This window comes from Neoarius graeffei, chromosome 12, assembly GCF_027579695.1.
Source record: "Neoarius graeffei isolate fNeoGra1 chromosome 12, fNeoGra1.pri, whole genome shotgun sequence".
Lineage (NCBI taxonomy): Eukaryota > Metazoa > Chordata > Actinopteri > Siluriformes > Ariidae > Neoarius > Neoarius graeffei.
The window spans coordinates 76,077,676-76,105,466 of NC_083580.1; the positions used below are offsets into that span (position 1 = coordinate 76,077,676).

General features: G+C 39.2%; 1 protein-coding gene across 1 annotated transcript in view; it reads left to right on the forward strand.

Moving 5' to 3' along the window:
• Window positions 1–13,214: 13,214 nt before the first annotated feature.
• Window positions 13,215–27,791, forward strand: part of hnf1bb (HNF1 homeobox Bb) — a 32,732-nt gene continuing 18,155 nt past the window's right edge. Inside the window, exons 1-5 of the mRNA XM_060935236.1 lie at window positions 13,215–13,588; window positions 20,454–20,653; window positions 20,898–21,159; window positions 21,460–21,674; window positions 22,850–22,995. Of these exons, the coding sequence (XP_060791219.1) occupies window positions 13,230–13,588; window positions 20,454–20,653; window positions 20,898–21,159; window positions 21,460–21,674; window positions 22,850–22,995 (1,182 nt within the window). The 5' untranslated portion in view covers window positions 13,215–13,229. The remainder of the gene's footprint in view (window positions 13,589–20,453; window positions 20,654–20,897; window positions 21,160–21,459; window positions 21,675–22,849; window positions 22,996–27,791) is intronic.

Genomic DNA, 27,791 nt, shown 5'->3' on the forward strand with positions numbered 1-27,791 from the left:
GTGTCACTTTTCTGGTTTTGACCCTGTTTGTGTTTTTGGACTGTGAGTATTGTATTACCTCCGATATCCTTTCTCCGTCTCACTCCACCACTGCCTGTTTTTCAACTCTGCCTTTGTATCCATTTTGTATCTGTTTGCTAGCATGATTTCAATAAAACTCTTCCTGCGACTACATCCATCTATCACCCTTACATGACAGAATCTGTCAACTGTCCGACAAGCTAATGGACTAATAAAACCGTTTTAACTAGCTTTATATGAAAATATTGTGAATATTTTCCATTAAATGTGTTCGTAAATAATCCCACATTATTTAAAAATAAGCACTGGATAAAAACCCATCTCTCTCATGTCAATAAAGATAGCAATTTCGTTGCCCGCTGGTCAAGTGTTTATGAGATATGCTGCCTTGCACTTACGATCGGGTTCCCTGTAGTGGTACACGTACGTCATTTGGTTGCAAAAGCCATAAAAAATCAGGTCAACGCATTACCACATTCTCTTAAGTGCGGATCTCTTGATGTGTTACGATATCAAAAGTCTGTAATAAACTCAAGATGCCACTTTGGCGTGTTAAATGCTACTACAGCTTGTAGAATAATGTCTAAGGGGCATCTTTACTACATAGCTAATTATGTAGCTAAAACATGAGCTAGCTAGCGAAGGAAACAAACATGCAACCGAATCCTGAACAGCTTTTGGTGAGTTATTTAGCTTGGCTAGTAACTTACTGTACTTATCCAGCTAGTATTAGCGATCTGTACAGACTGTTGATAATGGAGGTGGTGTTCATTTCAGTGTGGCTCACTTAGGTGGTGTTTACATTAGACCGTATCCGTATCGTTTTCATTGCAGATGCACTGTCCGTGCACATTAAAACGCCGGAAAACGACTCCACAGGCGGAACAGTTTGAATCCGCCAGGGCCCACGTATTCAACCCAATACATATCTGATCCGGTGCTGTGTAAACATTGAGGAACGAGGATACGCAGTGCTGAGCTCTAGCTGACGTCGTCATTGGACAACGTCACTGTGACATCCACCTTCCTGATTTGCTGGCGTTGGTCATGCCACGTTGGTCATGTGAATGAGCAATACAGGAAGTGTGTTGAGGAAGTCATTAAGTGAATGAGCAATACAGGAAGTGTGTTGGTTACCGTAGCACTAAATAGTCTTGTTGTAATCACAAAAAACGGCCGTTCTGCGAGGTGAAGAGTGTACCGAACACTGTTAGATCCTTCTAGCATAAACACGAAGGCCATACACGGTGTAAAAAAGGCGTCATTGTAGTACCAGTACCGCCGATAACAGACTGGCATACTTCATTTTTTACAACGGCATCCTTCCACTTGCAAGTGGTGAGTGACTTGCGCATGCCCGATATGCACTGGGATCATGTGACGTGCCGTCTAATTAGTCATTTGATTAGCGTATCCGTGTATTGGCGTTGCTGTGTGCACGGGGAACGGTTTTGTTGCGGGCACAGAAATTTTGTGTGTGTACGCGAATCGTTTTAAAAACGTTAATCTGATGATCCGCTGGTTCGAATTAATGTAAACAGGGCCTTACTTAGCTAACGTAGTTGTTCCTCACAGATAGAACCTTTTCGGATTAGTTGCGTCACTTGTAGACATTTCAAGAAGTCATTCGCTCATTCGACTTCTTTCGTCTGACTTGAGTCATTTGCTATTTTACTGTTTCTCAAGTGAATTACAACAGTTCTGTCAGTGCGTGTGTGTGTGTGTTTTTATTCCTTCCGCCACTGCATCCTGCCATGTTGTCTGATCATGTGAATTTTTGTTTTAAACACGATTTCTCGCTTTCCTTTATGGTCGTTTCTTTTATATGTGCCTTCTCCAAGCCAGAGAAGGAACTGCGAAATCTCACACTGTAAGCCGTAATTGTTGAGCTTTACTTCAGGTCTTTACTGTGTCGTAAAATCAGAGCACACCGTTATCACATTTTAGTATAACAGTGTTGCTTGGTGTCATTGGACTTGGACGAACAATAAATGCTCTATACATACCGACGCTGTATATATTTTCATGCCTGGTGCTTTGTGACAAGGATTTTTATTTGTATGTTGAAGAGAATGTGTGTGTGTACACTGTAGTACCACTGACCCATGTGTGTCCATTTCACTGTCAAAAATTTGTCATTTTTTCCGTCATTAGTCGAAGCATATTTCATCATTCAATACTCTCATCCGCCTGATATTCTGGGAAAATAGTTCTACTACTAAAAGATTATACTTCTTCAATGTGAATAACTGAGTAGCTACTGCTGTGAATGTACGCTATCATTCACTTTAATGTAAAACTGAGTTGCTTTTACCTGAAGCGACAAAGAAAGCTAGCAGAAAAGGCAGCTAGCTAACTGGAAGCTGAAATTCATCTAACATTTTATCATTCTAAGTTTTAATTGAAAAGAAAAAAAACAAAAACAAAACAAATAATCCATAGCGTTTTCTATTATTTTCGCAAGACTAGTTAAAAAGCAAGGAAACGCTGAGTCACCGTAGCCTAGCTAGGTAGATTTTTGCTAGCTAGCATGATGTTTTAAATATATAACTAAATTTTTTTTAATTATTATTATTGTTTGTTTCAGCTTTGACTTGATTGTTAACTTGATTGACAATATATTATCTTATGTTTATTATTATTAGAGCTGAAATGAAATGATGATAGCCGTTTTTTTAAATCAGATTCTTGAAACTTTAGCAATAAACGAAATGAAGCAGCAGCATTTACTCGAATACACCGATACCAAAGTGGAGACCTGAAAAAAAAAACAACACTTAGTTTTTTTAAATATACAATACGATGTACGATTACTGTAAACAAACAGTTCACTATGAATGCTGCAAATATTAATCACAGTAATCTGGAACTATCTGAATCTCTGCTCCCAGGAGGATACTGTACATATACAAAGCAATTTCTTTACCCTCTGATGACTGATGAATAATATACAGTACTAGTCAAAAGTTTGTACACCCCTACTCGACTCATTCATAGGTGTTTCTGTATTTGGACCATTTTCTACAACACTGAAGACATCAAAACTATGAGATAACATCTGGAACATATATATATATATATATATATATATATATATATATATATATATATATATATATATATGTGTGTGTGTGTTATTTACCAGCTGGGAGATCCGTATGGTGAAATACTGTGACCGAGATCTTGAAAGTACTGAGCGAGGCCCTCTGGGCCGAGGTCAGTATTTAAGGCCGAGGTCACAGTATTTCACCATATGGACCGATCTTAAGCTGGTAAATAATATATTTATTTTTTCTTTACCAAATTCTAACAGAAAACGAGAGCGCCCGAAAGGGAAAACTGACCCAAGCTGCCATTTTGAATCCTCATTCACAGCTGTAATGCAAATGGCTTCCTCCTCGGTATACAAGTGCACTTCCATGGCAGGAAAAAAACCTACATTTTGCCGCCTATGTAGTCCCCTATTTATACAAAATTGAGTCATTCAGGATTCAGCCATGTTTTTGCTTGGCGTTAGCAACAGTTACAGGTTTTTAGCTTTCTCCTGTACGGAAGCCGAGAGAGGCCGTTCATATAATCCTTTTTTTAATTCACCTTGTTATCCTGAGATAACGACATAATTAATTCAGGATCTCGAGAAAACAACACAACTAATTCGAGATCTCGAGAAAACAAAACCGTTATTTCGAGATCTCGAGAAAACAAAACAATTATTCCGTGATCTCGAGTAAACAGCTGAGAAATGGTTCATTCAGGTGCGCCAAGAGACTTGTGATATGCTGACTTTGGGGCTATTTCTCATTCTGTATAGACGCAACTTTGGTCATTAGAATGTCTGGAATAATCGATCACCTAATAAGGCAATATTTTGATCAGGGGTTGACACAGGGAGAGATTGCATTAAGTCTTTTAATAAGGGATGATTTCAAAATTAGTCCGCGGCACCTCCGCAGAAGACTGGCCCGGCTTCGTCTCTACCGACGGAGATACAGTGATCCAGCTGAGATCATGAAATAATTGTTTTGTTTTCTCGAGATCTCGGAATAATTGTTTTGTTTTTCCGAGATCACAGAATAATTGTTTTGTTTTCTCGCGATCTCGAAATAACGGTTTTGTTTTCTCGAGATCTCGAATTAGTTGTGTTGTTTTCTCGAGATCCTGAATTAATTATGTCGTTATCTCAGGATAACAAGGTGAATAAAAAAAGATTATATGAAGGGCTTCTCGCAGCTTCCGTACTCCTGAAATGTTTTCTTTTATTTCTTCTTCCTCAGGGTAGTAAAACTCACTTTCGCTGTGAAGACTGTCATTATTGCTATCCATGCTGTGAAATTAATGCTGTTCTCCTGAGAAATGCAAAAATAAATGTTGACAAAAATTGCTACTATGTTTGTTGTTGTTGTTGTTGTTGTGAACGAGTGAGTCGCCAGAGGTCCGTAACTGGGGTTTGTACCGTAGGATGCAGACCTGCTCGCCAGCCAATCAGAGCACAGGATTTGATGGAAACTGGACCGCGAAAAAAATAAATGGAATTATGTGTTAAACAAAAAAAAAATATTAAAAACAAAATATATTTCATGTTTTAGGTTCTTCAAAGTATCCAGCATTTACCTTGATGATGCTTTGCACATTATTGGCATTATCTTAACCAGCTTCATGAGGTAGTCACCTAGAATGCTTTTCAATTAACAGGTGTGTCTCGTCAAAAGTTAATTAGTGGACGAGTTTCTTGCCTTCTTAATGCGTTTGAGATCAAGCAGTAATTATTCTATCCACATTCACTGGATATGAGCAATCGTGCGCTCTGATTGGCTACTCTACTACTAGGATATCAGCTCATATACCGTGAGTAGAGAAAAACAAAATGGCGGATTGTATTACTGAACTAACCGAGGACGAAATAAAAACTCTACTCAAAAACAACCCCCCCCCCCCAAAAAAGCAACAAAATATTTAATAAAAGTATTTGATTATAAGAACATCTTTTTTTTTTATTTCTCAAGAATGATTATTATTGCAGTTTTTCACAAATTGCTCCTGTCATTTCGCCGGTTTGTTAACATTCTAAGTGGAAATTGTTTTGTCGGATGTTTTGTATAAAGTTTTTATTTATTGAATTTGCAAAAAAAAGCTCTTTTTCTCAAAATCCAGTGAATGTGGATAGAATAAAACAGTTATTCCACTCAATCTTGTCGTACACGGCTTATAGACAATTCGGTGCTACGAACCCCGTCGGCGATCAGCTCATGTACGACTCGATTTCATGGAATAATTAATTGTTAAATAGTAAATAATAAAAATACAGTAAATATCCCTGTTCCACACCACAACTGTAGTAATCCATGCAGTATTATATCAAGAACTGAACAACTAAGTAAAGAGAAACGACATCCATCATTACTTTAAGACATGAAGTGACTTTTAATTCATAAAAATAAAGAAAAGACATTGAATTAGAAGGTGTGTCCAAATTTTTGACCGGTACTCTGTATACAGGAAAGCCAGAACTGTTATTTGATCAGGTCACATAATGTTGTCAGATGATAGTTCTCAGAAATATTCTGCAGTCCATCTTCATTAATATGAAGTAAAAGGTAATAATAAATACACAGGCCAATAAAATCTCAGGGGGAAGAAATACTCAGGATGACAGATATACAATAAATGCACAGGACAACAAAAACATACGGACAATAATTACTCTGGAAAATAAATACACAAGAAAATAAAATATTCACGATAATAAATACTCAGAACAATGACAACACAGGGCAGTTCATACTTATTACTGATTACATTTTATAATTCTTAAAACAATAAATACACAGGACAATACACTGACCGGCCACTTTAATAGGAACTTGTTGTTGATTCCAAGATCCCTGTTCTTGGCTGCAGGACTGGAACCCAATATGTTCTTCTGTTTTCTGTTGCATGCTGAGATGCTTTTCTGCTCACCACGGTTGTAAAGAGTGATTATATGAGTTACTATATCCTTCCTGGAAAAAAGCTCGAACCACCTAGAATCTGGCCATTTTGTGATCTCTAACCTCTCTTATCAACAAGGCCATAGAACCTTTCCACCCATAGAACTGCCACTCACTCACTGAGTGTTTTTTGTTTTTCGCACCATTCTGTGTAAAAACCCCAGGAAGGAGATCAACAGTTTCTGAAATACTCAAACCACATACTCACCAACACCCATGCCACAGTGAAAGAAAGTCACACTTCACTGTGAGATCACAATTTTTCCCATTCTGATGTTTGAACATCGTGAACATTAATGAACTGAAGCTCTTGATGTGTATCTGCATGATTTGCTGCTGTACACAAGACAATAAATACACACTACTCCAATACTCAGGACGATAAACAGACAGAAGACAATTGCAAACAAATGTTTATAACTATAGACTTCTCTATTAGTGGGCGGCACGGTGGTGTAGTGGTTCGCGCTGTCGCCTCACAGCAAGAAGGTCCGGGTTCGAGCCCCGTGGCTGGCGAGGGCCTTTCTGTGCGGAGTTTGCATGTTCTCCCCGTGTCCGCGTGGGTTTCCTCCGGGTGCTCCGGTTTCCCCCACAGTCCAAAGACATGCAGGTTAGGCTAACTGGTGACTCTAAATTGACCGTAGGTGTGAATGTGAGTGTGAATGATTGTCTGTGTCTATGGCTACATCCACACGACAACGGCAACAAGATGTTATTTAAAAATATATCGCGTCCAAATGGGCAACGATCAGTAAAATATCAGGTCCATATGGCAACGCAACGCTTGCTGAAAACGATGCAATACACATGCCACACCTCTAGGGGCGCTGTAAGACGGTCCCTTCGGAGACACCAGAACAATAGAAGAAGTAAGGACGCATGCGCATAAACTATTATGCGCGAGACTTCATATTAGCCACAAAGTCAGGAAAATCTGTTCGTAAAATTAGATTATAATGACCAAATACAATGAAAAGTATTTTTCCAGTCTCACCTGTGAAAGGTAATCCCATGTGATCTCGTTTAGACGGCAAACCTGTTAGTACAGTTAAACGCAGCTAATCTTTATTCTCCGCTTTGACCTATCCAATATGGCGGCGAGGATGACGTATGATTCTTCGCGGAAGGCGGCGTCTTTAATGGTCCGGAATAAATTGAATGCTACACGTTGATGGATTAATTTGCTCCTCTACGCCCTTTTTGAAGAATGTATTGTCGGACTTAAACCAACATCTGAAGAGGTGAGATCGCTCCTTTTTTTCCCTATTTTTGCTGGCGGGATTGACTCTCTCTCTCTCTCTCTCTCTCTCTCTCTCTCACTTTGCACCATTACACAATAAATATTCACAGTGAAAATATTTTGTAAGCGCGTTTCATGAACCAAGTTATAGGATTTGTTGACAACTCGCATCGAGTTCGTTACACTTCTACCCGGCGTGAAGCACATGTGGTTGTGACGTCATCATAAACAAGTCTGTTCTACTCATCCAGATGACTTCACAACGGCAACGTTGCCAGATCTTTCCACTCTGGAACCCGTTCTCAAAAAGATTGCGTTTTGGGCACCCAAAACGCCGTGCCGTGTGGACGCCAGGCCTAAACGATAAGCAATTGTATCGGAGTCACCTGAATCCGTTGCCATGTGGACAGGGCCTATGTGTCAGCCCTGTGATGACCTGGCGACTCGTCCAGGGTGTACCCCACCTTTCGCCCGCAGTCAGCTGGGATAGGCTCCAGCTCGCCTGCGACCCTGTAGAACAGGATAAAGCGGCTAGAGCTGGATAGAAAATTAGATGAAGACAGTGGAGCAATAAGATCTGTCGTAAAAAAGAAAATGGATGTGGGAAAACAAACAGTTGAGACTTTTCTAAGGTTATCATGTGGCAGAGAATTAAATGCTCACAAAAACCTTTTGTATAAACTTTTATTCAAATACTGAGGATAAAATACTTAAGCTTGGTGTTCGGCCTTAAGTCAAGTTTATTTTTATTGCGCTTTTAACAATAGACATTGTCGCAAAGCAGCTTTACAGAATTTTAATGACTTTAAACATGAGCTAATTTGATCCCTAATCTATTCCTAGGGACCTTCAGGGATTGGTCCAGCTGAGTTTATGTACATAATGTACCAATTATTGATAACAATCGTGTATAAAATAGCCTGCGTATAGAATAAGAGAGAAGCACGCACCCTTTTTTGATTCGGTTAAATATTTCTGGCCAATTATGTCTCAACCATCATGAATGAATTACCAGTATAGCTCCATCCTGCTCGATTATGCATTAAGTGAACTGAAGTTAAATGTAATCTAACGTTTGCTCAGTATACTGTATCTATTATAGCTCGGAAAGGAAGATTTGTTTAGGGACACAAGCGTAGGATTTTGTCATTATGCCATCTTATTTACCTCATCTACCTCAAGGAAAAACAGCTTCAACGAATCATTCATCCAGCACCGTTACGCTCCACTGATCCTTTCGCAATGAGGTGAGTTTCACATCCTGGAAAAAAATATGTAATTTTGTTAAGTTTGGTATTAACTACTGTTAATCATTGAGCATCAACCTCTCGCTGCCAGAATATGTGAGAAAGGTAGACGAGCAGTTCGAAGTCGTCTATCGCAGTGCTGTATCAGTGTCAGTCGGTACGTGATGAATCCAAAAAGAGCCCCCCCCCAATAAAAAAAAAAAAAACTGTGTGGATATCATCAGAAAATATTCAGCTGTATTTGTGCATCATTAAAGCAGTAGATTTGGTTTGCTATCTCACTGCAGGACATGAGTAGTGGTCTAATAATTACTATACAGCTTGTGTTGTTAATAGTGGATCACTAACTTATTACTAAATAGAAGCGAAATTTAACATTTAAGCAGGGAATGTCGCTCAGTAACAAATGATTTCGGTTTTCTGTCGGGATTTGTTCATTTATTTATTTCCTAGAGCCGTAGGACATTAATTAACCTAAATATTGGAGGGTTTTTATAAATCATGATTGATTGATGTTCTAAGGACAGTATTATATTTTGTATATATAGTAATGTGTAACTAATTCTTTATCCATAAGTGTACGTGATCTACAGTATATACAATTAAAACTTGAATGTAAATTGAATGTTCGCATTCACATAAGCGCTAAGCTACATCATTTTTATATTATACATTAAATCAGTGATATTGTGGTTGTGGTTGTTGTTGTTGTTGTTGTTTATACAGTATAACTTTAATCATTCGAATATTAGTAATACTTTTACTGTCCTTATTTTCTTATCTATTTAATTGTAGGAGTAATTATAGGCTTATGTTATTTTATCTGAAGTTTATACATGTATGTACAGTAAAACACACTAAATGAAACAAAAGTAGAATTCAAAGAGGATTTTCAGTATGTAGAATTTTGTGCTTCCTTTTATTATTATCTGTAGTTGTAGTAGTAGTAATACTGCTGTTATTACTACTATTATTATTATTATAAATGTTACATTATTCAGCTGGTACTGTATGTATCACAGTATATTACACAGACACGAGTGTTTTACTGGGAAATACGCCACTCGTATTTTTTATCCGAGCTCCATCCGGGACATGGAGAACCAAAACCGGGACAGAAATCTCTATATGTCACTCATGAAGAAATCGATGAATTGTTTTGATAAATTTGGGTCCTTTTTGTTTGTGAATGCCTTGATATAATAAAAAGAAAATCACACGTCGGCTTGAAGATATGAAGTTTATCTTCTCGTGTTGAAAAACTCGCATTTTCATATGAAATACATCGTGGATCTGAGGGACATATTTAAATAATATTGGCTGGCGTTGAGTGGTATATCAGATAGATATATCCCATTCAGCTAGCATGGTACTGAACGAGTTGAAGACGAGTAGCTGAATGGAATATATCTGATAGACCACGAAAAAACGTCAGCCATTATTATTATTCTCATCTCATTATCTCTAGCTGCTTTATCCTTCTACAGGGTCGCAGGCAAGCTGGAGCCTATCCCAGCTGACTACGGGCGAAAGGCGGGGTACACCCTGGACAAGTCGCCAGGTCATCACAGGGCTGACACATAGACACAGACAACCATTCACACTCACATTCACACCTACGGTCAATTTAGAGTCACCAGTTAACCTAACCTGCATTTCTTTGGACTGTGGGGGAAACCGGAGCACCCGGAGGAAACCCACGCGGACAACATGCAAACTCCACACAGAAAGGCCCTCGCCGGCCCTGGAGCTCGAACCCAGGACCTTCTTGCTGTGAGGCGACAGCGCTAACCACTACACCACCGTGCCGCCTATTATTATTATTATTATTATACTACATTCCTTTCGGGTGTTCAACGCGTCTTTCTCCTTCAAAATTCTCTCAAAATCTTCCGTATTTAACAAAGCAAACCTGGCGGCCATGTTTGTTAACAAATTGTCCCAGTCGCTCGCTAGCGTGGAAGTTTTACATCTCCGACGTGTGACGTCATGTTGTCTTGACAACCATGCAATATCGTAAACCATATTCAACGCTCATTCTCCATTGGGTAAAGTGACGTAATACACGTAGGATAAGCGATACGCTAACAATATTGCATGCTATCAAACCAAATGAATGAAACCTGTTACAAGAGAATAGAACACGTTTTTATTCCATCGTAAAAGTGCCCTGTATGTATAATAATTCCTGATATTTCACTCCGATGATGTCACTCCCAGTGTTTTCTCGCTGACTGGATGCGCGTTGTCAAAATGGTGAACCGGTTCAAAATGAAACTTCTTTTGATTAACTTGCTTTTTTTTTTCATGGATGTGTCCATATAGTATAAAGAACATTACACAGTGGTGCGAAGATATGAAGTTTTTCTTGTCGTGTTGAAAATATTTTCACTTGTTCACTTTGCTCACTCGTGAAATATACATTTCCCACTCGAACATAAACTTCAAATCTTCTCGCAACCGTGTAATATCCTATATATGAGGGTAAGTCAAAAAGTTCTAAGGCAAATGAAAAAAATCTTTATTTGTGAAAATAACAAAGCTATTTCTCTACATAGCCTTCATTTAAGTCTAAACACTTCTGCAAACAATGTTTCCATCGGAGAATTCCTTCTTTGTATTCCTTTTTTGAATTCTTTTGAATTCCTTTTGAAATTATAACATCGGTCTTGGAACTTTTTGACTTACCCTCGTGTGTGTGTGTGTGTGTGTAATATATATATATATATATATATATATATATATATATATATATATATATATATATACACACACACACACATACACACACACACACTGGCCCACCCACTTTTTGGGAAAAATCTAGCACAGGATCAGCTCCATCGCAGGGTACCATGGTAATGAGTTTTAAAAATATTTTTTAAAAATAATATGGAGTATTTTCCCATGAAATTGTGTGAGAGAGAGAGAGAGACCGAGAGAGCTCATTCTTTACTCTGACAAAAGCACTGACTCGCTTTTACAGCTGTGAGCTGGAGCCGGGCCTGACAGTGAGACCCATCAGTCTGAAAACCTGCTTTGGGAGATCTGAAAAACACAAGGCAAGTATTTGCGAATTTAAGTGCTTGGTGAACAGGTACAGTAGGTCTTTCGACAGCCAATGACTTTAAATACAAAATAAATGCCCCACTGTTATCATTTTATATGAAGAAATCATATTTGTGATCAAACTTGCCTCATATACACTACATGGCCAAAAGTTTGTACACTGTAAAAAAAGAATAGTTGAGAATACTTGAAATTTCAAGGCAACAGTCTGTATTAAGAATTTTATGTTTTGCCAATGATGTGCCCATGATAATCCAAACTATGATAAAACTGTTATCTTTATTAAGAATTCTTAATTAAGTCAATTTTCAATTCCTCATTCTGCCAACATAGATTTCTCTTTTTGCTGAACAGTGGCATTCACAGTAGTACAAAAAGGCAATTGAGGTTATCAGACTTTTTTCACCTTTATTTGGATAGGACAGTGTAGAGACAGGAAACGAGCGGGAGACAGGGACAGGGAGGGATCGGGAAATGACCTCGGGTCGGAATCGAATCCGGGTCCCCGGATTTATGGTATGGCGCCTTATCCACCTGAGCCACGACACCATACCCATGATGTGGGTTTTAAAAACTTTATTTCAATATTGAAGTTTTGTAATTGTGTAGAACAATGAAAAAAGGCATGTATAGTTTAATGATAAATTGTGATAACCTCAGGGGCGTTGTGGCTCAGGTGGATAAGGTGCCATACCATAAATCCGGGAATCCGGGTTCGGTTCCGACCCGAGGTCATTTCCCGATCCCTCCCCGTCTCTCTCTCTCCTGCTCATTTCCTGTCTCTACGCTGTCCTATCCAAATAGAGGTGAAAAAAGCCCCAAAAAAATCTAAAAAAAAAAAAAATTGTGATAACCTCAATTGCCTTTTTGTACTACTGTGAATGCCACTGTTCAGCAAAAAGAGAAATCTATGTTGGCAGAATGAGGAATTGAAAATTGACTTAATTAAGAATTCTTAATAAAGATAACAGTTTTATCATAGTTTGGATTATCATGGGCACATCGTTGGCAAAACATAAAATTCTTAATGCAGACGGTTGCCTTGAAATTTCAAGTATTCTCAACTATTTTTTTTACAGTGTAGACACCTGACTGTCACAGTCATGTCCTTGTTGAGCATCCTGATCCAAATTCAGTCCTCATTTGCTCTAATAATCAGCTCCACTCTTCTGGGAAGGATTTCCACTAGATTTTGGGGCGTCGCTGTGGGGATTTGTGTTCATTCAGCCATAAGAGCGTTAGTGAGCTCAGGTACGGATGTTGAGAAGGTTCCAGTTCATCCCACAGGTGTTCAGTGGGCTTGAGTTCAGTCTGCAGGACACTCGAGTCTTCGTGGAGTAGAAAAGGGAGACTGTAATGCTACAGAATACTAAGCCATGGTGAAGAAGAGCCATTGATGGGTGTGATGGACAGGTGTCAACAAACTTTAAATAGGTCTGTTCTGCTGATGAATGCATGATCAGTAGCAACAGAGGAGAAGGCAGAGGTGTGGAATTTGCGGTTGTGCGTTAGCCCCGCCCACAGCACAAGTTGCTCCGCCCCCTCGGCAGGTGCGTTATCACACCACGCTCACGAGTCCAGAGCAGTCTCTCTCTCTCTCTCTCTCTCTCTCTCTCAGCCCCGCCGCGCGTCCCCGAGTTGCGGGATCTCCTCTGCGCCGGCTTCATGTTCGCTGACATGGTGTCGCAGTTGACGTCTCTTCAGCAGGAGTTACTGAGCGCCTTGTTGGACTCGGGACTGACCAAGGATGAGCTCGTGCGGGCGCTACACGACCTCGAGCCGCGCGCGCCCGGTTTCCCGATCAAAACCGAGAAGCCGCTATCCCCGGCCAGCGCCAACAGCGCCAGCGACACGGACTCCAAGCCGGTGTACATGACCCTGCAGGCCAGAGGGAGTAAAGTGTCCGGGGATGAAGGCTCCGAGTCCGGGGAGGATTTCGACACGCCGCCCATCCTGAGAGAGCTGCAGGCGCTCAACACCGAGGAGGCGAACGAGCAGCGCGCCATGGTGGAGCGCATGCTGGCGTGAGCGCGCATTTCACTGCAATACTTCACCACACTCAGCTCACCACAGCTCACACCAACACCGAACACACTACAAACAAACACCGAACACACTACAAACACACTACAAACACCAAACACACTACAAACACACTACAAACACCAAACACACTTCAAACACACTACAAACACCGAACACACTACAAACACCAAACACACTACAAACACCAAACACACTACAAACACACTACAAACACCAAACACACTACAAACACACTACAAACACCAAACACACTACAAATACCAAATACATTGCAAACACACTGCAAACACACTACAAACACCAAACACACTACAAATACCAAATACATTGCAAACACACTACAAACACCAAACACACTACAAACACCGAACATACTACAAACACACTACAAACACCAAACACACTGCAAACACACTACAAACACCAAACACACTACAAACACCGAACACACTGCAAACACACTACAAACACCGAACACACTGCAAACACACTACAAACACCGAACACACTGCAAACACATTACAAACACCAAACACACTACAAACACCAAACACACTACAAACACTGAACACACTACAAACACACTACAAACACCGAACACACTGCAAACACACTACAAACACCAAACACACTACAAACACACTGCAAACACCAAACACACTACAAATACCAAATACATTGCAAACACACTACAAACACCAAACACACTACAAACACACTAGAAACACACTACAAACACCGAACACACTGCAAACACACTACAAACACCAAACACACTACAAACACACTAAACACACCAAACACACTACAAACACTGAACACACTACAAACACCAAACATACTACAAATGCCAAATACATTACAAACACAGACACACTTCAAACTACAAACACGTGACAAACACCAAACACACTACAAGCACCAAATACATTACAAACACAAACACACAACAAACACCAACTACATTAAACACCAAATGCACTACAAACACAAGCACACTACAAACACCAAATGCATTACAAACACCACACACACTACAAATACAGAATACACTACAAACACCAAATATACTATATACACAAACACGAACACAAAACACACTACAAACACGAAACACCAGACACACTACAAATATGAAACCCACTACGAACATCAACACCACACATACTACAAACACCAAATACACTACATACACCAAACACACAGGGATAAATAACTTCATTCAGGATAAATGTTTGTTTCTTCACCTGTTTAAAGTCTTTCTTTTTCTGTAAAGCTGCTTTGTGACAGTGTCTGTTGTTAAAAGTGTTCTACAAATAAACTGACTTGACTACAAACACCAATGCCAAACACACTACAAACACTAAATAATGTCTTCTCTCCTACTTACCTACTCACTTACTTACCTGAGTAACACTTTACCTTCAAGAACACACATCCATGACGTCCTAAAGTCTGGATCCATAGGCAATTATTTATGTGCCTTCATTACTTATGTGATGCAACAAGATCAGTTCTGATGCATTAAGAACCGTTCAGCGTTTTCATATTCAGCTTATACACACGCAGGTGTTGTGAAATCTAAGGCCATCCATCAATTTGAGCATTTGTTGTAATATCTGCATTTAAATAAATAAATAACTGCCTATGGATCCAGACTTTTGGGACAGCCAATATAGCGGTTAATTAATGTCCATTTCTTTGCGTAAATCCTTATTCACTATGTATTTGCTCCATAATTACACATCTGTTAGATAACAGTGATTAATTATTGCGTTATTAGTTGATAATACACTTGTACAGTACAATCGATTCATTCCTTATTGTTCTACAAACTACAGAGTATGAATTAATAGCTGGAATATTTAGTTAAGCCCTAATAAAAGTTGAATAAATGCAGTATAATACTGTATACTAATAAATATTATATTCTGAAGTAGAATTGTAGTTATCAGTAAGATATTTTTAATAAATGCCAGTCACTTGATGCTGAATGTAAAAGAAATAAGATGTGAATTTAGATTATTGATTCGTTCTCAGTAGCGTCGAAGTTTTAGGAAAGTGTTTGAGAATGATCACAGCTAATAATGTAGTTCTTCGTCACTAGTGCAGGTCGTTATGAATAAAAAGTAATACACAGTGAATAAACGGGTTACTAGTGTCCAATAACAAGTAGCATGATCATAAATAACCCGTCATTTGAAGAAGTGTTACTTAAAATAAAGTATTACTCAAACATAGCCTTTTTAAAAACACATCTCTGTTTGAATACACAGTAAGAACTTTATTTTGAAGAATGTCGACCTGTCATTGAATAAAAACCTTTTTTTTTTTTTTTACACATAACATAATTCTTAATCTAACTTTATACAGACACAAAGGTGTGACGAGCTTAGTTCCTTCAGAAGAGTAGACGTAGTAAAAACCTGGGCTAGTAGCGGGCCTATCGTGATTGAATATGTAATAAATATAAACCATGTAATAAACATGGTACATCCAGTACCATAGTAAAGTCACGGTAGTATCCTGGTTCAGACACTGAGACCCGTGTCTGTGTCATAAAGTAAAATCATAGTAACACAATAAAGCAATAGAGAAAAGTGTGTTTTTGTCAGAACCTCTAATGCTGAATTAAGTTTTTTATTTGTTATTTTATATAGTGTTGAATTAAAGTTGATTCAATCTTACGGTGTTGAACGAGCACTGATACCAAATTCACCAAAATGCATTAAACTGACACATACAGGGTATATTTATTACTTTAACAATATTAATTTATTATTCTTTTTTTTTTATAACTTTAATTAACTCTTACAGCATTGACTCGTCTCCAAACTTCACATATCACCTATTTTCTGTTTAATATCTACATTAGTACATTGGGAATATTTTAATATTTATTTTTATCAACTGTTTTTTTTTTCTTCTTCTCCTTTTTGCTTGTTGTAGAAAAAAAAATCATATCGCGATTCGTTAACGGGTTTCTGCGATACGAGACGTGTCACGATGTATAGGTTTGCTTACAAAGTTATATAAGTGGTGTTGCGTTTTCAAGAAAACTTTTATAAATAATAATAAATGACTGATTATTAATATTCTGAATAGACACATTTCCAATGCATTTTATTTTTATTTTAAAATTTAAAATAAGCATTTTTATTTATTAAAAAAAATGATTAAAAATGTTGAACACTGAAAAGAGTTATTTTTTTACAATTTAAAATTTTTACAGTTTTAAAGATGAGGTACATCATTTTAACATCAGCTGCTTCAAGTCAGTTTATCGTTATAAATTATATAAAATTGTTCAATTTAATAGAAAAAAACAAACATGCATATCACGGTATGCATGATCTCTCAGAAAAGTGTACCGTAACATAGTTTATGATGACATCGATATCGGATCTTTTTTACTCCCACTCCTGCTTTCTCTCGAAGGAGTTCTGGACAATTCCCGCACGCTCCTGCAGTTTTTATTTATTTATTTATTTTTCTGTTGTTATTTGATTCTGCTTCTTAAAATATAATCAGATTACTAGTTGAGACCAAAGCGAACGCAAAATAAATCATCGACCAAAGATGATTTAAAGATGAACGAGCGTGTTCAATGCATCACGAACGCCCCGCTGCGTCCAGTTCGCGCCCGTGTTCATCACCGTGGCCTTTTTTTCGTCGTCTGAGTTTCAGACCTGAAACTGTCACATGCTCCTGATTGTATGAAATTAAAGACCCTGGGTTTTTTTTTTTCTTTTTAATTTTGGTTTTCAGTCTCGATCCATGTCTCTGGTGAAGACTGTGAGTGTTTCTGCACTCGGCGCGCCACCACGTGCAGCTGTGTTTGTTAATTTATTTCTATAAATCGTAAACGGAAGGATACACAGTCTCTTGATTGGAGAGAAAGGACGTCTGTTATTCATTGTCTAAAGCTGTGTACATTAATCAACACGCTTTTGAGATCTTGTTTCTTCAAACAAACATCAGTTGTCCATACTGAGCCGCTGTAATACAGATTCTATTATTATTATTATTATTATTATTATTATTATTATTATTATTACCACCACCACAATACCTCCCTCACACACACTGTAGTGTTCTGAGGTGCGTTTTTCAGTAGCGGTGAAAAGTAACACCAGGAAAAACTGTTTTCCAGAAAATGTACTGAATAACCAGGAAACCAGATGGATTTAACCTAACGATTTCGAAAAGCTTTTTGTTTGTTTGTTTGTTTCCTTGTTTGTTTTTAAAATGATATCCATTCCTGTTCTTTTTTAATACTACTGTATTTTTATTAAATATTCCTAATTCTACAGATTTATTAAATAATTCCTGCGTACATAAGAATACATTCACTGTGGCTAACGGCCTGCTTTGGACGACAAAACACAGTGATCGTATTCAAGTGAGAACATTTAGCTGTACGCTGTAAATGAATATTTCATATTACAGACTAAATCTTATGTATGTAAACATTACGTAATAATGTAACACATGCGTATGTATACATATATTGTCAATTAAGTTTATTATTGTAGCCTAAAGACACGACAAAGAAATATTTTCTGTAATAATAACAATAGTAATAATAAAAGAATGATCGCTTGATGAACATGATTGATGCTGAAAGAATAATTCACGGTGTGTAGAATGTAATCTGAAATAAACGACCTGTAGGTTTATACAGTATATTATAATACATCTTATATCACCTGATAGAGTATTGTTATTACCGAAGTGTAGATTTACAATATTATTTGCGGTAATACTAATAAATATGTAATAATACTTAAAGTACTTATTGAAGGTTTAGGTAATACGTGTATGTTGGTATATGTTAATATTTTCACAAGAAAAGAAAAATGAATAGATTTTATGCAGTTGTGGGTGACAGATGATTGGATATTACATTTATTAAGCAAAGCATCAAAGCAAAGCGTCATAATAAACTGTTTACTGTACACGGATCTTAGTTGTTTTTTTTTGTAGTGTATAACATCTAGTATGTACAGTATATATACAGTACTGTGCAAAAGTCTTAGGCCCCCTATTGTTATACCTCCGCTCCGAAGGAAAGGGGGTATACTGGTTTACCTCTGTCCGTCCGAAACACCAAATCATAGCCACTTGGTACAGAGCTTCAGCTTGGGGTTCTATACCGTGTGTACCATTTTCAGGTCTGTCGCACATCGACTTCCTGTTTGCCGACTGAATGTATTTACAAAACCTATAGCGTGGATTTAGAAAATTTTCCTAACAGTTTTCTCAGCAACTACAAGTCACAACTGCTTGATATTTGGTATTGAGCTTCAGCTTGGGGTTCTATACCGTGTATACCATTTTCAGGTCTGTCGCACATCGACTTCCTGTTTACCGACTGAATGTATTTACAAAACCTATAGCGTGGATTTACAAAATTTTCCTAACAGTTTTCTCAGCAACTAGAAATCGCAACTGCTTGATATTTGGTATTGAGCTTCAGCTTGGGGTTCTATACCGTGTGTACCGTTTTCAGGTCTGTCGCACATCGACTTCCTGTTTACCGACTGAATGTATTTACAAAACATATAGCGTGGATTTACAAAATTTTCCTAACAGTTTTCTCAGCAACTACAAATCACAACTGCTTGATATTTGGTATTGCGCTTCAGCTTGGGGTTCTATACCGTGTATACCATTTTCAGGTCTGTCGCACATCGACTTCCTGTTTACCGACTGAATGTATTTACAAAACCTATAGCGTGGATTTACAAAATTTTCCTAACACTTTTCTCAGCAACTAGAAATCACAACTGCTTGATATTTGGTAGCGAGCTCCAGCTTGGGGTTCTATACCGTGTATACCATTTTCAGGTCTGTCGCACATCGACTTCCTGTTTACCGACTGAATGTATTTACAAAACATATAGCGTGGATTTACAAAATTTTCCTAACAGTTTTCTCAGCAACTACAAGTCACAACTGCTTGATATTTGGTATTGAGCTCCAGCTTGGGGTTCTATACCGTGTATACCATTTTCAGGCCTGTCGCACATCGACTTCCTGTTTACCGACTGAATGTATTTACGAAACATCTAGCGTGGATTTTGACGCTACTTCAAGAAGCAAAATGCTATTTCAGAATGACGGTTTACCAGGATGCTGTTTGAAATCCCTGGGGAGAGACGCTGCTCTTTACTGACTCATCTCAGGGTTCATTATTGGTTGAAGTCAACATTCATAATAAGTGTCCTATTCCTTCGATTGCTCCGCGTGGGTTTCCTCCGGGTGCTCCGGTTTCCCCCACAGTCCAAAGACATGCAGGTTAGGTTAACTGGTGACTCTAAATTGAGCGTAGGTGTGAATGTGAGTGTGAATGGTTGTCTGTGTCTATGTGTCAGCCCTGTGATGACCTGGCGACTTGTCCAGGGTGTACCCCGCCTTTCGCCCGTAGTCAGCTGGGATAGGCTCCAGCTTGCCTGCGACCCTGTAGAACAGGATAAAGCGGCTAGAGACAATGAGATGAGATGAGATGAGATTCCTTCGATTGCTTGCGTTCTGATATAAGCGAGGGGGGGGGGGGGGGCGATACGTAAGTGACCAGTAGCTCACGGTTGAACTTGTTTTTAAAGCAATGCAGAATTGGTCTCACACTACATATTGACTTTGTTTCATTTATTATGGCTTGCTGCTTACTACTTATAGTATTTTTTTAATGTTGAAACATTTAATTTCATTATTTAAGTCATTTTTGGTCCACAGTATTTCTTTACATGTACCTAAGACTTTTAGACTAGTAGTAGTGGTAGAAGTAGTAATTGTATCCCTATGATCCCTGATTATTGTTTGTTCTGTGTTCGATGGTAGTGAGGACCCATGGCGCGCAGCTCGCACTATTAAAAGCTACATGCAGCAGCACAACATTCCTCAGCGCGAGGTGGTGGACGTGACAGGTTTGAATCAGTCTCACCTCTCGCAGCACCTGAACAAAGGAACGCCCATGAAAACTACCAAACGAGCCTCGCTGTACGCCTGGTATGTCCAGAAACAACGAGAGATTGACCGGCGTAAGTCAGCCATTATCCTTATCATGCTCTAAAATGGTGGGGTTATGGATCAAGTTTCATAAACTAGCTTTTGTCTGTTTTTTATATATTATTATACTATGTCATATGAATAATTCCCCAATAACATATAATAATGTAATGATCCTAGAACGTACTGTATTATTTCTTGTCGTTTGATCCAAAGCACGTTGCAACGCTTACATTCTCGGTATACCTTGTGATATATCATGTCTTATTTTCACAGAGTTTGACCGTGTTCAGGGCTCCAGTGACTCAGGCAGTCAGGATCAGGTCCTGTTTTTTTTCCCAGAATTCCACCACGGTGGGCAGAACACGAGCTCTGCGTCAGGGACCGTCACGGACGAAGGCATTCCGGGCTCCAAAAGACTGCGGCGGAACCGCTTCAAATGGGGACCGGCGTCTCAGGAGATCCTGTACAAGGCTTACGAGAGGCAGAAGAACCCCAGCAAGGAGGAGAGAGAAGCGCTGGTGGAGGAATGCAACAGGTACGCTGCAGTACGTCACACAATCCCGAAACACAGTCCAAGAGCGTGTAATAATTGCCTGCGAGGATTACTGTCTCCTTGATGATTGTCTGAGGTCATGTCTGTGTCACGGAGGTGTTTAGAATGGCAGCATACGTCTCTGTGGAAACCAGACTCCATCCTCTGCATTTAGTCGGTGTCTTGTGATGGAGAACTAGCCTTATTGGGTGGAATAAAATAAATACAGACTAAGAAATTAGAAAAATATTTATCAGGAATGTGATGAGATTTTGTGTGTGTGTGTTTTTTTTAATTTCTCAGAGCTGAGTGTGTACAGAGAGGTGTGTCACCGTCTAAAGCTCATGGTCTCGGCTCTAACCTGGTCACAGAAGTTCGCGTCTATAACTGGTTCGCTAACCGGCGTAAAGAAGAGGCTTTCCGACAGAAGCTGGCGATGGACACGTATCCTGTTCACAGCTTGAACCCGTTACTTCCTCCGGCACACAGCCAGCACCATCACAGCAGCCCAGATACAAGTGAGAGTCACTACCAGGCCTGTGTTTGTGTTTTTTATAGATTTATCACAGTCAAAATGTTTTTTTTTAACACGTTTACATCTTGAAAAACAGAATAAAAGGAAAGGCTGAGAAAGAAAAAGGAATGCGCTTAAAAAAAGCACGTTTCTGTTGAATATTTACTCAACTGCAGCTTTACTAGAATTATCGGCACCCTTGTAGACACTGTATACACGCTAGATGGGATATACATGATTCACGCATGCAGACGGACAACGTAACATAGCGAGCCTACCTACTAACGTGTTTGTGTGTGTGTGTGCCTGGAAGTGGAGTGTTTCTAAATGCAGTGTTTCTAGATTTTTCAGTGTGAGCTTGAGTTAAGTAGCCACAAAGACATTTTTACCCTTTTAACAAGGGTGCAAATATTTTTGGAGCTGAATGTATTCGAAAGGGGAAGGCAAATGAGCCAGAGAGCACACTGAACAGTGTGTGTGTGTGTGTGTGTGTGTGTGTGTGTGTGTTTTCTTTCAAAATTCCTCTCTTGGTTAACACACAAAGCCACACCTTTGGACACCTTTAACAGCGGAGCACATAAAAGTCTTGGGGTCAGACTTCGGTTAACTCGGGAATCAGGGCTTGGCAGATACGAGTCAACGCGCTCGCACACACACACACACACACACACACACACACACACAAATCACTCACTTTAAGAATCAGTTTTAGGAACTTTTCAACTCTCAATGAGTTCTTATATGTCTACAAAGCGTTATTTATCCCTTGAACGTCTCCACCGCTGTATAATATGGCCGATTTCATTGAATGTTTGCAGTCGGATTGCGTGTTACGTCAGAGGACTGTGTGTTTACTTGTACTGTGTATTCTGCAGCCGTCCATGATCTTAGATGGTGTGCTTGTGTGGTCAACTGATTAGAGAAACGGAAATGACGTTTGTCAGGGTTGATTTATTTAGAAATATCACGGGATAGAGAGAGAGGGAATGTTTAGAAGAAAGAAACTGAAAGTACACTGAAGAAAGGTTGGAACTGACAGGTAGGTGTGTTTTTGTTTTTTAGTACTGACTCATTAAGCTGATAGTAAGGTATGTACAGGTACATTGGACCATGACTCCGTCTGCGAAGCAAAAACACTTCCTCGTGCTCTCGGTGACTAACGTTTCTTTCTCAACGCAGAACTCAGATACAGCCAACAGGGATCCAGCGATGTCACATCCTCGACGAGCATCGGTCACCATGGCAACAGCCAGTCGGTGTTACAGCAGGTGTCTCCGCCCAGCCTGGACCCCTGTCACAGCCTGTTGTCCCCGGAAGCCAAGATGGTGAGTCAAGATGGAGGGATTGTACAAATTCATATGAAGCCTCGGTCTCGCTCGTGTTTACTGTCCACATCTGGCCACAGCTGTCAGTCTCATCACCTACAGGTGATCGCGCATCCGTGTGACGGTTTTTATCAGGCTGAAGTTTTAGACACCGTGACATCCTTTTATTCAGAGTAACATATTTAACAGTTATTCCACGAAATCGAGTCGTACATGAGCTGATAGCCGACGAGGCGCGTAGCACCGAGTTATCTATAATCCATGTACGACGAGATTGAGTGGAATAACTGTTTTGTTCTATTCACATTCACTGGATTTTGAAAAACAGAGCATTTTTATTTCATCTTTTGCAAATTTGATATATACTACTCTACTTTATACAAAATGCCCAACAAAATCTTTTCCGCTTAGGACGTAAACCAACTGGCGAAACGTCAGTAGCAATTTGTGAAAAATGCTATAATAATAATTCTTGAAAAATAAAAAAGATATGTTCTTACCATCAAATACTTTCATTCCATATTTTGTTGCTCTTTTTTTTATTTTTTGAGGTTTTGTTTTTGAGTAGTTTTTATTTCGTCCTCGGTTGGTTCAGCAACACGTTCCGCCATTTTGTTTTTCTCTATTCACAGTATATGAGCTGATAGCCTAGTAGTAGAGTAGCCAATCAGAGCGCACGATCGCTCCTATCCAGTGAATGTGGGTAGAATAATGCTGTATATAGTCACTGAATTGAAAAATCACAGCATTTCCTATTTTTTAATTTGCTGTTATAACAAAACCCGATTTGGTGACAAATCAACACAACGTTAATAATTATACATGGACCAGAAAACTATAATGAATTGTTCTTTAGTAAAAACTAATTATAGCTGGCAAATTTTCAAAGTATAAATGGAATAAAATTCATCAGTACATGCTGTCATTGGAAAATAGTCCACTTTGCGACAGTGGTAACGATAACTCCGCTTCTGATCCATCCTGTCATTGATTGTTTTCCTAAAGCAAACAACGATTCAGTCGGCGTGCAGGATCACACACTTGGCGATTGTACAGAAATGTTTTTTCTTGCATGAGCAAATGTGACTCCAGAGCCAAACAAACCTCAAGGTGGACCAGCGTCATCAAAAAAGAAAACAAAGATAGTTTTGCAGAAAGTTTGAGAAGAAAGTCCTGCAAAACGTATACAGTACCAGTTAAAAATTTGGACACAGCTTCAAATTCAGTGTTTTTTCTTTATTTTTATGAATTAAAAGTCACTTCATGTCTTAAAGTAATGATAGATGTTGTTTCTCTTTACTTAGTTGAGCGTTTTTTTTTTTTTTCGAGTAGAGTTTTTATTTCGTCTTTGGTTGGTTCAGCAGCACGCTCTCATGGATTAAAGTTTTCCGTCGTGTGACCGATTTCCGTCAACTGAACTCTCCCAAGGCCAAATGTGAGGTCGGTGCTGATCCGAGGAGCATTAAAATGACGGGTGGTTGGGTAGACATTGGGTTATAACACTGATGTGTTGCAACACCATCAACTATCAGCAGGGTTTATTTAACTTTTTTGTTTTTGAGCCATGCTTTGTGTCGTTCATTTCCTATGTTTGATCATGTTTAAACGTTCACTGTCTACGGTGCGGCATTAAAAAAACACGCGCTGTCAAAATTGGCAAAATACATTCCCATGTGCTTGGCGTGCTTGTGTCTGACCATTTCTGTTTTGTATTAAATTAAATCTTGCCAAAATGACTTAGTTCAAACTTGGACATAGAGAAATAGAGCATGTTAAAAAAAAAAAAAGAAAAAATAAACCCCGGAAAGCCTGCTCCTCTGCTTCAGCCAGACTTGAAGACCCGACGGTGCAATATCTGTGAAGATACTCAGTCGTCCAGGTACATAGTAATCTGTGGTTGGTAGAAGAGAGCAACTGGACTTGCTTGAAAAGTCTTGAAGACGTTTCGCCTCTCGTCCGAAAGGCATCATCAGTTCTGTCTGTCTAATAGGGAGTATCAAGTATTTATCCTCTCATGGATCATAATAGAATCCAAATCAGAATGCTGATGGCTGCATTGAAGGTGGCTGATAGATGTCATAGACCCCACCTCTGCCTTTCGGACGAGAGGCGAAACGTCTTCAAGACTTTTCAAGCAAGTCCAGTTGCTCTCTTCTACCAACCACCGACGGTGCAATGCTTGCAGACTGTCAGAAGTAATTAGACCTAAATTTATAACTAACAAATCAGCAGACGCCCCAACAATTATTATTTTCGTTAGGCCAGTGTGTAAGGTATGTTAGAACCGTGCCTTATAGCCTACGTTATATCACAATTTAAAGGACGTTTGAGGAGTTGGAGGCTGCGAGCGCAATGATGTTCCGACATGCGCTAAACTTTATTCCCTGAAAATCATACACCAGCGTTCAATGCCCCAAACAGTCAAAATGTCTAGAAGACTACGGTTAAATAATAATCATAGCCTACTAAGTTAAATTACGTCAAAACATCTGTTTCTGGCCGATGAAATGATGGAGGAAAATGAGAACGAACGCAAAGTATATAGCAGCCAACTTCACGCGATCTTTTAGGTAACTTAACACTCGTGTTGGCCACAATATTTCTCTTAATAAAATCTTGAATTGTTTTTGAAGTCGTATTCAACACAAAGTAAGGTCAAACCCCAATTTTAATTTAAGTGAAGATCCAAACTTTTTTCTATATTGACGTCGAGCATAGAGGAGCACGTCATTCTGCTTTCGGTTTCGGCAGCATGGATGCACTTTACATGAAAGAAGGCACTGATGTGTCTGCCATCGATAAAGGTGTAAAAAACAAGTGGAGGTGGGCTCGGCTGTACGAAATAGGTGAAAACGGAAAGCAATTTAGTTCATAGTGCAAAAAACTAAACATTCCAGGCGCTTGCATTTGTGTGGTTTGCCACAAAAAAAAAAAATATATACAGAAGCAATGGAAAGAAAGTGCAATAAATTGAATATATTAATCCATTAATTAATTGATAATAAAGTTATCAGTTCTAAGTTAACCATTCTCAGAATTTCATCGAAACCCACCCATAACCTAGTCTGGTTAACACCAGACCATATCACAAGTGAAATATGGTCTGGAATCCGCCTATTGAATTTCTCGTAGGGGAGGTGTGGTTTATGATTGTCAACGGCCGTTTATTGGACGTTGCGAATGTCTATCATTTGGCGTATACGTAGCCCATGGCCAATCATGGCAGTTGTACCCGGGTTAGAGCGACGAAGAAGACGAAGAGGTGAAGAAGAGAAGGAAAGAGAAAGAGAAGGCAAAACAAAAACAGGAAAACAATGGCACCGAACGATTACTGCCGTTTGTGCAAGACAAATATGAGAGAAGCTGGACCCTCCGTATTTGGACATCCGTAAACAGTCCCAAATAAACTACAAGCTTCCGTTTGTCGAGTAGTACGCGTCACCGTCTTTCCACCCCTCCCCACTCTCTGATTGGCTCCCTAACTCAGGCGAGCCTTTAGACCATAGTTTCCATGCTGTCTTTTCAGATCGGAACGATTGTGCAAAGCAGCATGGGATTTCACAGGCTACCCATAACCCCCCCTGTAAATTTTCTCTTCTCATCTCATTATCTCTAGCCGCTTTATCCTTCTACAGGGTCGCAGGCGAGCTGGAGCCTATCCCAACTGACTACGGGCGAAAGGCGGGGTACACCCTGGACAAGTCGCCAGGTCATCACAGGGCTGACACATAGACACAGACAACCATTCACACTCACATTCACACCTACGCTCAATTTAGAGTCACCAGTTAACCTAACCTGCATGTCTTTGGACTGTGGGGGAAACCGGAGCACCCGGAGGAAACCCACGCGGACACGGGGAGAACATGCAAACTCTGCACAGAAAGGCCCTCGCCGGCCACGGGGCTCGAACCCGGACCTTCTTGCTGTGAGGCGACAGCGCTAACCACTACACCACCGTGCCGCCCCCCGTAAATTTTCAGTCAAATAATTTTTTTTTGCTTTAATCCATGCGCTCTGCCATTTTGTTTTTCTCTACTCACGGTATATGAGCTGATATCTGAGTAGTAGAGTAGCCAATCAGAGCGTGCGATTGCTCATATTCAGTGAACGTGAATAGAATAATATGAAGTACTAGATTTGTCGAATAGGGCTATTAACTGATTTATTTCGTATATTTACTATTTACTATTTGATCTCAAACACATTAAGAAGGCAAGAAACTCATCCACTAATTAACTTTTGATGAGACATACCTGTTAATTGGAAAGCATTCCAGGTGACATCATGAAGCTGGTTAAGATAATGCTAATAATGTGCAAAATGTCATCAGGGTAAACGCTGGATACTTTGAAGAATCTAAAATATCAAACTTTTTTTAACACTTTTTTAATTTACCACATAATTGCATATATGTTCCAAATGTTATTTCATAGTTTTGATGTCTTCAGTATTGTTTTACAATGTAGAAAATACAAAATACAGATCAATCTATGAATGACTAGAGTAGGGGTATACAAACTTTTGACTGGTACTGAATATCTTTTTTTTTTTCCCCCTCAGTCACATCTCTTCTGTTTTGCACGTTTGATATTTAGGCTCGGATCGAGTCAGTGTTGTTACGTCTGTAAACCTCTCACACTCCAGGATTATTTGGGCAGAGGATAATAGGTTCAGCTTCGAATCTGGAACGCCTTTTCGATTTTCAGAAGGCACGAATCGGACCCAAAATCCCAATCCTGTCCAAATATACACAAGGTTTTCTCATCACTAACCGTAATACATGGAACAGCGTT